The 11,647-nt window shown below is 48.9% G+C and overlaps 5 protein-coding genes across 5 annotated transcripts; 1 reads left to right on the top strand and 4 right to left on the bottom strand.

The window, feature by feature from the left end:
• Positions 1–79: 79 nt before the first annotated feature.
• Positions 80–1,685, bottom strand: FOXG_16993 (uncharacterized protein; the record flags this gene model as incomplete). Its single annotated transcript, XM_018397019.1, has 3 exons — positions 80–817; positions 879–1,340; positions 1,455–1,685. 3 exons carry the CDS (start codon positions 1,683–1,685, stop codon positions 80–82), a joined length of 1,431 nt encoding a protein of 476 aa, XP_018257840.1.
• Positions 1,686–2,769: 1,084 nt separating this feature from the next.
• FOXG_16994 (uncharacterized protein) lies at positions 2,770–4,653 on the top strand (the record flags this gene model as incomplete). The annotated part of the gene is made up of 4 exons (XM_018397020.1): positions 2,770–3,070; positions 3,119–3,390; positions 3,450–4,141; positions 4,209–4,653. The coding sequence occupies 4 exons, from the start codon at positions 2,770–2,772 to the stop codon at positions 4,651–4,653; spliced, it is 1,710 nt and encodes a 569-aa protein (XP_018257841.1).
• A 628-nt stretch (positions 4,654–5,281) lies between these two features.
• On the bottom strand, positions 5,282–7,604 carry FOXG_16995 (uncharacterized protein). Its single transcript, XM_018397021.1, has 4 exons — positions 7,227–7,604; positions 6,580–7,172; positions 6,343–6,527; positions 5,282–6,290 (listed from the first exon to the last, which is right to left on the bottom strand). The coding sequence occupies exons 1-4, from the start codon at positions 7,577–7,579 to the stop codon at positions 5,364–5,366; spliced, it is 2,058 nt and encodes a 685-aa protein (XP_018257842.1). The 5' UTR covers positions 7,580–7,604; the 3' UTR covers positions 5,282–5,363.
• A 799-nt stretch (positions 7,605–8,403) lies between these two features.
• On the bottom strand, positions 8,404–9,602 carry FOXG_16996 (uncharacterized protein; the record flags this gene model as incomplete). Its single annotated transcript, XM_018397022.1, has 5 exons — positions 8,404–8,677; positions 8,736–9,052; positions 9,113–9,206; positions 9,272–9,460; positions 9,529–9,602. 5 exons carry the CDS (start codon positions 9,600–9,602, stop codon positions 8,404–8,406), a joined length of 948 nt encoding a protein of 315 aa, XP_018257843.1.
• A 401-nt stretch (positions 9,603–10,003) lies between these two features.
• On the bottom strand, positions 10,004–11,335 carry FOXG_16997 (uncharacterized protein; the record flags this gene model as incomplete). Its single annotated transcript, XM_018397023.1, has 5 exons — positions 10,004–10,125; positions 10,177–10,662; positions 10,707–11,096; positions 11,146–11,179; positions 11,240–11,335. 5 exons carry the CDS (start codon positions 11,333–11,335, stop codon positions 10,004–10,006), a joined length of 1,128 nt encoding a protein of 375 aa, XP_018257844.1.
• Positions 11,336–11,647: the final 312 nt, after the last annotated feature.

An 11,647-nucleotide genomic window follows, 5' to 3' on the forward strand; every position in this document is an offset into this window, starting at 1 on the left:
AATGTCAGCAGCTGACGAAGAAATCATCTTGAAAATGGTAATCTTATCAATTTATGTTTCATCTATTATCGAGACCTGTTCATGTGCTTTGGTGTACATTTGTACGCTTGAGAGCTACTTTATCACTGCGCCCAAACATCCCCAGCATCAGGGGCAAAGGTATCATTGCCATTGCCAGCACAGCTTGAAAGACAGTGAAGTCCTTCATGTTGCGAGGCGGCTCAGCACTCTCAGTAGCCTTCATACCATTGCCGAGAATGATGAAGCACCCGCCAAGAAGCTGACCGCCAGCCCAGGCAGTAGTGCTAGTGATCTCGGCGCCCGCGGGATACGAGAACTCTGTCAGAACCTCCAAGACAACAGGGACGATAGAAAGCGACGAGATACCGATGAGGCAGAGAACAGCGTATAGTGCACCGATCTCTTTTGCACCTGGAACCCATACGAATGCGAGATAGCAGAGCCCTCCGATTACCACTCCGCATTTGATGACGAGGATGAACTTCTTGGTTCGGTCGATTATGGGAGCTGTGACGGCAGAGAAGACGAGACCTAGAACGATGAGGAGACCGCCTCCAATACCGGCCTCGGTATCCGAAAACCCGTAGGGTGTGACAATCTGGTTGATCAGGGACGTTGTGGCGACGAAGAGACCAGTGTAGACCCAGAATGGGATGATGATCAGGTAACACTCTAGCGACTGAACCAATATTCGTAGCGATGGTAGAACCTTGGGTCGTTCTATATGGTGAATCGCCGATGGGGAAGTTGGCGGCGCGGCAGGAATAAAACAACCAGGAATGGCCACGGCAGATGACTGCAGATGTAAGCTTCTAAACGACTGTCTGGGGATAAAGGGTCGGAGGGTTGAGACATACAATGATGGCCACATATAAGACCACAGAAGAGATATCACTAGGTTCATTCGTCCACAACGGAACGACGATGGATCCAATCGCTGCTCCAGTTGGGTTTGCAAGACTCATAACAGCCGTCGCCGTCACACGTCCTTTGCTCGTAAACCACGTTTCGGAGAAGCGCGTGGGGGCACTCAAAACAAGAGATTGCGACATGCCCAAGAGAGCTTGAGCGACAGCGACGACGGAAACCTTGTTCCCATCGGAAGAGTAAGATCCAGCATAGCGAACCCAGTTGCCGATTAGGAGAAGAGCACTTCCGCTGATGAGGGTTGGACGAAGACCCCAGTCAAGAAGCTTGATGGTGACGAAAGTCATGGCGAAGTTTGCAAAGACGAAGATGCTGCTTAGCCAGTTCACCATTGTCTCGTCTACTCCGTAAAATTGGGCTGTAGATGAAGTGACGGGCGCAAATGTGAGCCACTGGAGGTATTGTCAGCATACAGTGATCTCCTTGGCAAGATTCAATACTGTGCGGCAGAACACAAGCGTATGTGCAAGGTAATCCCTAACAGACTGATCACAAGAACGACATACCGACCAGCTAACCATGACGTTTAGCAGTGTCAACACAACAAGCCCGAACCAACGGATCTTGTATGTCCTGTACGGCTGTTCAATACTACCGCGCCTGACTGAGGAGGTTGAATCGTCGGGGGCAAAGACAGTCGGAGAGTTAGGGTTCTTCTTGTCCATGTCAGCGCTAGGACCTGCAGATTGAGCTGCTGGGGCTGCTTCGAACACGGAATTCTGAGATGTTGACGCCATTTTCGCTGCCTCCTTGGTCTGTTGTTTGTCTACTTGGTGATGGTTCAACAAAAATGGCATCACATTTAAATGACAAGCTCCGTGGAAATAAACGCAAAGGGAGCCCTGACTTGGGTGATGTCTCTATCTATTCTATTGCATATCTAAGCGCGTATTGTTGTGATACCTGAGTCAGGCGAAGATATTTCCCCCCCTGGTTACCCCGCAAACGTAGCTTTCTTTATCTTAGATATGCCGAGATCGACAATCAAGGCTAACTTGTTTATCACAGACCGGGCCCGCGGGTCGCGAGGCGCGGGCTGCGCGGGCCGCCTCCTTTCCCCACCTCATTTTCTCAACATTAAGCCGGTTGCGCATTGACCGGCCATGATGATTCTCTCCGACACTCCGATCGTATCGCCCACTGGGGTTTCACGTTGTATCATACACCGACTCCATCGTTTGCAGGCGAAATCAAGCATCAAAAGTTTACTCATCATCGCCGAGTGAGAGAAAAAAATGGCCGAGGAACATTCCCCAGAGCCAGTTGGTCGAGTGGTAAGAACCTCATCTACTTCCATGTCCAGGCTAGATAGTCAACGTCGAGAATTACCATCTAATACTGGCTGTCATATTGGCGTAGTGCGACCGATGCCGTCTTCGAAAGGTGGGCTGCGCCCCGATAAAAGCTTGTACAGTGACTAAAATTGAAGCAACAATAAAGATTCGATGCGATAGATTATTTCCGTGTTCCAATTGCCGAACAGTCCAAAAGGCCTGTAGCTTGGTTGGGTCCACGCAAGGAATACGGCAATCCAAGCAAAGAGTCCTCATATCCTCACAATAGTAAGTCCCTCTATCAACTGTCTATTGATTAAGATAAACCGTATCTTAATTGGCTTGCTTGAAAAACAGCGAACAAAAGATAGATCGCATAGAGAACCGTCTTGAGGGTATAGAACAGCTCTTGCGTAGGGCTTTTGATGAACAACCTATTACCAGAAGTGTTGCAAGACCTCCCGAGTCGTTACCTACAGACTCTTTCAATGTCTCCAGGGACTTTGGAGACAGCAGCAGAAATGGACCAAGCTATGCTGACTCAGAGATGGCTTTGGAGGGCAGCAGCTCCATGAAGGCTGCTACAGTGTACGCGAGCGACTTCTTCCAGACTGTCCTCGGGCAATCACCAGCCGCCGACACAAGCACGCGTGTTAACGCTGCATTATTTTCACTGAAGCAAATGATCGAGATTAATAGCTACCGGTCTATGGGGGATCGAATACCGAGTCGAAGGGAGACCCAGAATGATGGAATAAGAGACCTGGCAATGCCGCCCCTGCAGTCCGTTCTCACCATTCTGCGAGAATTAAAAGGGAGGCTTCAAAACAGATTCACATACGTGGCTGGTATGGACTAACCGTTTATAGAAACGAAACTGGTCACACTGACCATAGTTAGTCTGTTCATCTCCAAAGACAGACTGATCGATTGTTGCCGAGAGATATACTTCGCAGTCGACAACTTCTCACTTCCGACCTTCTTAATCGCAAACGCAACCTTACGTTACCTGTTCCAGGAGAAAGCTCAACAGTCGCAAGATCCGTCGTCTCGTGAGGAGTATCGCAAACTGTTTCAACTATGTCGAGGTAACCTCGAGACAGCAATGAACAAGTTCAATGTTCTCGCGCCACCCAGCCTGGAGAACGCAGAGGCCTTCCTTCTCGGGGTCAGTATCCTTACATAGACTCTACAAGTTTAGGACCGACACTAAAATACTTCAAATAGGCCATCTATGCCATCGAGGTATCGCAACCAATGCTTGCTTGGCAACTCGTGTCCGGCGCGGGAGGGATATGCCAGACGCTTGGCTGGCATCAACTCGTTCCTAATAGCGATAGCACCACTGATCGGAAAATATCTCTCTTCTGGCTAACTTACCTCCTTGATAAAGGACTCTCCTTACGCCTCGGTCGACCGGCTGTTATACACGATGAGGAGATTACGCTACCGGAACGGCTTGACAAAGCAGATGTACCAGGTGGCTGGAGGGACTTACTTACGCAATGGATCCGCCATTCACGACTTGTTGGCAGGGCCTATCAAGATCTATACAGTCCGTCGGCGCTTAGAAAATCAGTACAAGAGCGTGGCGAGCGCGCAAGGAACTTGATGGCAGCCCTAAAACGAATCATGGATGACTCGTTGATGCCACTTGGGCAGGCACATCTGATGGAACGCAACACTGGGGACTTTGGATCAGCGCCTAATAGAATGATCAAGACAGTTCTGAAGGCTGATGAGGTGTGGTACTGGACGACTCTAACATTTATACGAAGGGCCGTTCCTTCAACTGAAGGCGGACATGGTGCTGTTAGCCCTGCGTGTCTGGAATCTGCTAGGATGGCTTTTGAAGCACATGGGGAATGCATGAGAATGACTGACCCCAGCTCAGAGACAAAAGCTGTATATCTGCTATGGTAATGTTGCCTTACCTCCTATCCAGATTACACATTAGAGAGTTCTAATGAGTGATTTTGTACGCAGGACAATTATCTACACCCCATTCGTGCCGCTGATCGTTGTATTCTGCAACGTAATCGAGACCTCCAACCCAGAAGACATTCGCATACTTGGGGAGTTTTGCGAATCGTTGAAACCATTGTGCGGTATATTCGAGGCTATCCAGGAGCTACACGACCTTTGTCAAGTTCTGTACAACCTGGCGATCTCATACGTCGAAGCGAAGTCACAAAGCCAAGGGGGTGTCGATAAAATGGTCGAAGATGGGTTTGATGTTCAATCGAAGAGCACGCATGGGGCAATGTCGTTTAGTAGTAGTTACTTCGATACTTTTTCTACAGGATCGAGTATTCCAGTGCCTCAGCTGAATAGTCATGTTTCGCAGGTCAGGGACTGGATCTCGGGGAATATGCATTGGATGGATGTTTCGCAAGAGGACTTCTCCGAGTTCTTGGCACAGTTGTCATAGCTTAAGTGCGACAGATAACAGAATTCTACCTTTTACAAATCCTTTTTGGTGACGAAGTAGTCAAAGGAACTCAAGTTTGGTCCCCACGGTCTGTACCGTCAGATACGGCATACGGCAGGGTGTCAGGGGTGTAGGCTCGGGCACTGAAAAGCTTTCCTTTCTTCAGGCTCTCCGTAGATCTTCAACTTCGACATCACATCTCAAGTTGCATATGCATAACTTCAGCTAAAAATGAGAGGCTACGAAGTAGCATGTAATGTAACTTGAGAAGGAATGTACAGCGAGTGGAGAGGGTGCGGGTTTCTATCCACTGCCGAGACCAATGAAGGTCCATGAAACGGCTGCAACTGGCCGCTGAGCCCAACGCCAGGCCGGACCAGGCTTAATGAGTAATAAGCGATTGCTACCAGAATGAAATTACGAGACCTATCCGAAAATAGAGGTGACAAGGATGTTTGGATACAGCGCTACTTGCCCAAATAAGAGCAATTGTCAAACTGGCCCAGGGTAAATTCGTCCTAAGCTGTGCGGGAAGAGTCCTTGGCACCTCCAACCAATAATTATGGAAGAGACAGAGAGACGGGCGGAAAAGTAGAAAAATTCATGTCATTCAGTTACAATAAGCATCTGAAAGACCAAATAGCCATTGCACCAACGTCGCATGTAAGATGCACTAATCTAGTGGAACCATGTATGTCTAGAAAAGCCCTTCACCGACAGCAAACCTCTCGTTCATCCCCATTGCTGACACCATTGGTGGGGACCAACACACTCTTGTTGACAGCCTGAGTACTAGGGGGTACATCAAGAGCAGGATTGCGATCAAAAAAGTCAGCAGGTTTGAGCGCAACAGTGATAGCCTCAGCTGGCATAACCGGGTAATCCTCCACGCGGGGATTATGCGTAAGTCCATAGGTCGCCCACACGACCAGATCCTCTCCCCGAACATTATCCTTGCGCGCCGCGTAATCCGCCACACCGTCCTTCTCAATCAGACTCTGGTTGGTCCACTTTCCACCAGCCCAGAGATCATCATCCTTGTAGCGGGTTACCCAGATATGATGCTCTGCGAAACGAGCGCGCTTGCGGACGAGGGAGGCTTGATCGGCCATGAGGAGTTGTGCTGGTGGGGCTATGACCTTGAAACCGACTGGGTTCTTGGAGATGGGGTTGAGCTTCTTCTCGTTGACAATCTTGAAGACTCGGGCCTTCTGTGGGTCGGCATCTAAGGAGCAACTCTTTTCGATAAAGGTCTTGTGCAGCTTCCAAGCATTGCCGTAGGGGTTCTCCTCTGATATGGGCAAACCGATGGAGTCTTCCTGTACGAGCGTATTCTCAATGCCATCGATCATGGGGTCGATACGGAGACTGAAGAGATGCTGGTGATTAGCGGCCAGAACACCGGGAGACACGACGTTGCCCCAGTGGCTTGTCTTTCCTTCATCGATCAGACTAGTGGCGAGAATTCCGGTTGCTCTGGTCTCGAACTCGATGGTTCCGTTTTGCCAGAAGTGCCAGGAAAACGCGTACTCGTAATTTCCAACGGTGATGATGCTCTGAACCACGAGAGTTCGGGCACGGGTGACAGCAGCAACGTCAGTTCTGGCATTGGTATGCTTCCATCCAATACCGGCGTCCTGATTCAACAGTTATTAAGGGACTTTCTTCGCAATTGAAATAACGCCATACCTGTTCATGCAGACAAATCACGTTGGGGGCTTGGTAGGGCTTCCCGTCGGAAGCGGTGAGTAAGGCATCGAAATAGCTGATATGTCCCAAGCAATCACAGCCGAGCTTCAGGTTGTTAGCTGTCAGGCCCGCACCAGCGTCGCCGAGATCAAAAGCTTGTCGACGATGGTATGGATATCTGGGATCTGTCCATCGACGGTTAGTCAAGATTCACAATCTTTTGAGGGCTTTTCTTACCTCCATATGGTACCGTCATCTCACTCATGCTCAAGCGATAGAAGGTCTTTCGTCCATCATACCTCACATCATGGATGGTCATGCCCTCTCGCCAATTGAAGCCAATGCGGAATCGCCATTTCTGCCAGGAGATAGAGTTCCCATCCTGCACGGTGTAGCTGGGTCCTTCAGGCTGTTGAATGACAAGAGGCTTGAGATCATCTCGCAGCTTGACGCTCAGAAGATCAGGGTGATATTCGTTCTCGGCGCAGTGAGCAAGAGGAGCCTCTAGTGCCGTATGGATGGCTGCTCCGTCCTCCTTGCCACCCGTAGGCAGAGCGTCAATTCGAACGAGTTTCAGATCAACCGAGTCAATGACGGGAGAAATGGGAAGCGGGTAAGAGTACATGTTACTCTCAAGGTGATTATGCGGGGCGCGGGCGTAGAGCATAGCTTGAACCAGTCTAGGGGTCTCCAATGAAGAGTCTTTGTCTGCTCCGAACGGCCAAGTGTCGCATTGGACCGTCACGTTGGGGTCCAGACCAAGCTTCTTGATAGCGTCTAGGACCTCTGGATGAGATAGAATGGCATAGTTGAATGCGATAACCTCATCCCTGTTAGATCAGTGTCAGTTGCCTTTCTCATGCATGGTAAGAACGTATACGAACCTGTCGAAGCCGGCATAATCTCCAGGCTTAGATAGGGTCGACTTGACCTCGGTCCCAGTGTCCAGACTGACGATGCTTTCAGTGAAACCTGGCTTGCCAGGGAAGGTATAGAGGACCTGAGCGCATCTAGGTACGAACGGACGGGCAGAGACAGGGACACCGTCACTCTCCGCATCCAAGTATGGAAGAAGTAAGGACTTGGGAGGTTCGGAAAGCGTTGTGTGTTTGAACCTGACTTCCTCCTTGCCTTCAAACTTCTCTTTGACGAGTGTTCTCACTATCTCCGCGGCTTTAAGCATCTCCTCCTCGCTCAAAGCGTGGAGGGGATGAGTGCGTTGGCCTTGAACTGTCATGGTGTTTCCGTTATCGTATTCAAAATGCTGTATTCTTGTCTCTTACAAAACTGTGAAAGCATCATCACATTGTATTTATTTTATGCCAGCTATAACATCTATTGCATCTAACCTTTGCTCAGAAACCTTATCGCCAGCGACTGTATCACCTGAACACCTCGTGAGTAGCACAAAGCAGCTGTTCACGAGCTATCATCGTCCGCGGACACCGATTTGATGATACTCGACGAGTGCGGCCCGCGGCGCAACTAATGTTATCCCGCTGTTTGCTATCTGGTGATACCCGATAACAGTGCGGCCCGCGGCGCGATCAATCGCGTCCGTTATCTGCAGTCCACTGACCCCCTCGTAATTGTTGCGGTTAGTTTCCGGGGTACCCCGCACTCGATCGACCTAGTGGCGGCCACGCGAGATTCGTGTGCCTGATACAGTGTTCATGGTCATTTTCTGCCGAGGCACGGTCTCAGCCAGTCGCAACGATGTGTTTGTAAATGGAATGTTCTTTGTTTCTGCGCAGGGTCCTACCGTTATGGCTCCTGTGTCTGTATTGTATGGTCGCTGTACCAGGACAGGAGAAGCAGCTGACTAGTCGCATGCTCATATACCTGTTTTGACGATCAAATGGCAAGGCATAGCCCTACGACATCAGTCGGAGCTCATCGGCTTATAGTGATTGAGTTTCAAGTAATGTAAAAAGAATAATTGCAATTCAACTACTTGCAGTGCTACGACAAACTATCTGGGTAAGATGCGTACAGAGCCAAAGAATAATAATTTCATCTACCTATCCATGCAACATTGTGTCCAAACTAGCTCACAGACACTCAACTAATAAATCCCTTGATTCTCATCTCAATCTCTGTCCAGCGCCAGAGCTCCTCTGCCAGCTTCGGATCTTGCGCAGTTGGAGTCGTTTTGCCAACGATACCGACAGGTTTCAAATATTCTCCACTCATATCCCGATGAAAGTCTGGGCCGGCGATGGCGAAGAGAGACGTATATGCCGCAGTCTCAAGTGGGCTGTAGAGCCTGAAAAGTCGCATCACCGGGACGAGTGCTTGCCAAGCCCACGAACCGGTAGCGTTACGGCCTAGACCACTTGGCCATTTGATCAGGACATGGCATAAACAAGATTATAGATAAATAGATGACTCACGTGTCAATTGTACCTGGATGCAGACTCGCGGTCCAAATCTCTTCCTGTCCGTCATTCTCAGGTGATGGACCATATCTGCGATGTAGTTCTTTGGCGTGCAAGATGTTGGCTAGCTTAGACATGCCGTATCGCGAAAATGCACTGCCCTTGATTTGGTTTATATCATTGAAATCGATTCCTGCCGAAGGGGAAAACAAGAGATGGCCGTCGGAGCTAACGTTGACAACTCGGACAGTTCCAGGGCTGGTCGATCGCGCAGACTGGGTGAGGATAGGCAATAAACTGTAGGTCAAAAGCCAGTGAGAAAGGTAGTTTGTCTAAGCAGTGTGAATTCAAAGGTTAGTCCAGATCATAGCCTTTCTTGAATTATAACTCACCTGGAATTGAGCTTCGTAATGATCTACAGATTCCTCGTAAGGCGTAGCCATTATACCCGCGTTGTTCACTAGACCATGGAGCCTCGATTCTTTTCTATCCACGTCATCGTTAATCTCAACCAAGATCGTAATGGGAACTAATTGTCTTGGTATACTTACCGTACAAACTCGTCAGCCGCGGTCTTGACTGTCTTCAAGTTCATCATGTCCATTACCAAGACGCATATATCTGCATGAGGATATTGGCTTTTGATCTCGACGATGGCAGCGTTGGCTTTAGCCTCGGATCGTGCACCCATGTAAACTTTCGCCTTGTGAGCTGCCAATTCCAGTACGGTATTGAACCCACTGGTCCATGTATTAGCCAATTTCTACTCCCCCAGCATAACCATGCTGAAAATGACAAGTTAACATACATTCCGGCATTTCCTCCGGTTACAATGTAAACTTGCCCCGACAAGTCAGGAAGTGATTGTGGTGTAAACGTCATTGTAGATGGAGATTTGCGCTAGACTATGGCTCGTGGTGTTACTGCAGAAATTTGGACAATGAGAAGCTGCCAGCTCCTTTTTAATATTGAAACATGCGTTAGCTCGGGCCCGCGGATTCCACAATTTCCCCGTAGCTAGATACGGATGAGATTTGCATAAACCTAAAATATGTATGTATAACTAGCACTGCATAGAGCAACGTGACAAGGCTTTCAAATACCCATTTAATGACTATTATCATAAGTCCCAAGTCAAAATGACAAGTAATGGTGCAATCACGGACTAATCCTGTTTTTTAATTCTCCTTTTTAATAACTTTACTTTCTACATCGTAGCTGATTGCTGGCGATAAGCTTAGGCTGCTAACACACATAAATAGGACACGATATTCCCTACATAACTAAACGCGAACCAATATCTTAACTTGAGTGTCCTTGTAGTTAATCAGCGTTTTGAAGCCCTTTTCCTCAATTTGATCCATCTCAATCAAACTAGTAATCATTGGCTCCGGATTCAGATCACCTATCTTCGTCAGCAATCTGTCACCTGACAGTCATGGTTAAAATGCCTTACCGCGGGCAAGAGCATCGATAACCTCCTGGAATACCGATGCCGTATATGTTGCCGAGCCTTTGAAAGTTCTCTCGTTCAGCATAAAATAGTTAGGCGAGATGGTAACCTCGGTAGCCCAGAGCGCTACATTCACAATGACAGATCGGGGTCTAGATGCAGCAAGTGCAGTCTCCAGAGTGCTCTGAACGCCGGCACAGTCAAAGACGACTTGAACGCCTTCTCCTGCGCAAAGCTTCTTGCACTCTTCACCCACATTCGTCTTTGTAGGATCTAAAACAGTGGTAGCCCCAAAATTGGTCGCAAACTCTCGTCGTTTGTCTGCGGTCTCGGTAACAATGATCTGATTTGCACCTTTGCTCTTGAGAACTTGGAGAATGGCTAGGCCAATAGGGCCAGCGCCGAGGATGAGAGCTGTGTCACCAGGCTGGAAGTTGCTCTGCTGTACAGCGTTCCAGGCCACAGCCAAGGGTTCGACCAGGGCTTGTGCTGTTAGTGGCGCATTGTCAAAGTTGAGGAGTAGATGTGCATACCGGCAACCTGCAGGGGTATGTTATCAGGAATCTTGAAGACCGCATATCGTGGGACAGTCGTGTACGTGGCCAACCCCCCTCCGATTCCTATGATGATGTCAGCCGTGGCATCCGCGTGTATGTCCTTGCGGAATTCCATACCACTCAGGCCGATGAATCCAGAGTTGGAGCAGCAATTGATCAGACCTCTCTGACAAGAACTGCATGTTCCGTCAAAAATGATCGGTTGGACAACTACCCTGTCGCCTGGCTTGAGATCATCAACCTCATCACCGACGTCAGAAACAACGCCACTATACTCATGGCCAATGATGACTGGGGCACTTTTGCCAGTCACAGGATGAGGTGTTGTCGGGATCAGGAAAGCACCCTCAAGATATTCGTGAAGATCTATATTTGCATGTTAGTAATGAAATTGACCAGATGTGTTGGCATCCACCTGTCCCGCAGATTCCCACAAAAGCCGGTTTCAGCTGTGCTTCTAGTTAGCCTTGTCATATTGGAAGTTTGTCATCAGTGGAGGAACAACTGACCTGGACTTCTTTGGCACCAGGCTTTGGGACATTGACTTCTTCGATTCTGATGTCGCCCTTGCCGTGGAACACAACTGCCTGCATGGTATCTGCCATCTTGTAATTTCTGTCTTTCTAAAACAAGAGTTGTCAATATTGTATTCTCAGTAGTAAGATTAATCAAGATCGGTCTAGTTTGCAGTCAAGCTTAAGCATGTAGTAACGCAGTATATGACTCTTCTGATAACAGCCAGGTGATAAATGCCGAGTGCGAACACCCAACTCCACTATTTCCCCATGGGGTTGTACCAATGCGGGGTCTAGCAGTCTGGCTTCCCGTTCTCTCTCCGCATCATTTGTCGCCCCGCGGCGCGACACACCCGCGGAGGACCGAATAACGCAACCCGACAAAGTTTGGGTCTAGACCGT

Source organism: Fusarium oxysporum, genomic scaffold, assembly GCF_000149955.1.
Source record: "Fusarium oxysporum f. sp. lycopersici 4287 supercont2.40 genomic scaffold, whole genome shotgun sequence".
Taxonomy (NCBI): Eukaryota; Fungi; Ascomycota; class Sordariomycetes; order Hypocreales; family Nectriaceae; genus Fusarium; species Fusarium oxysporum.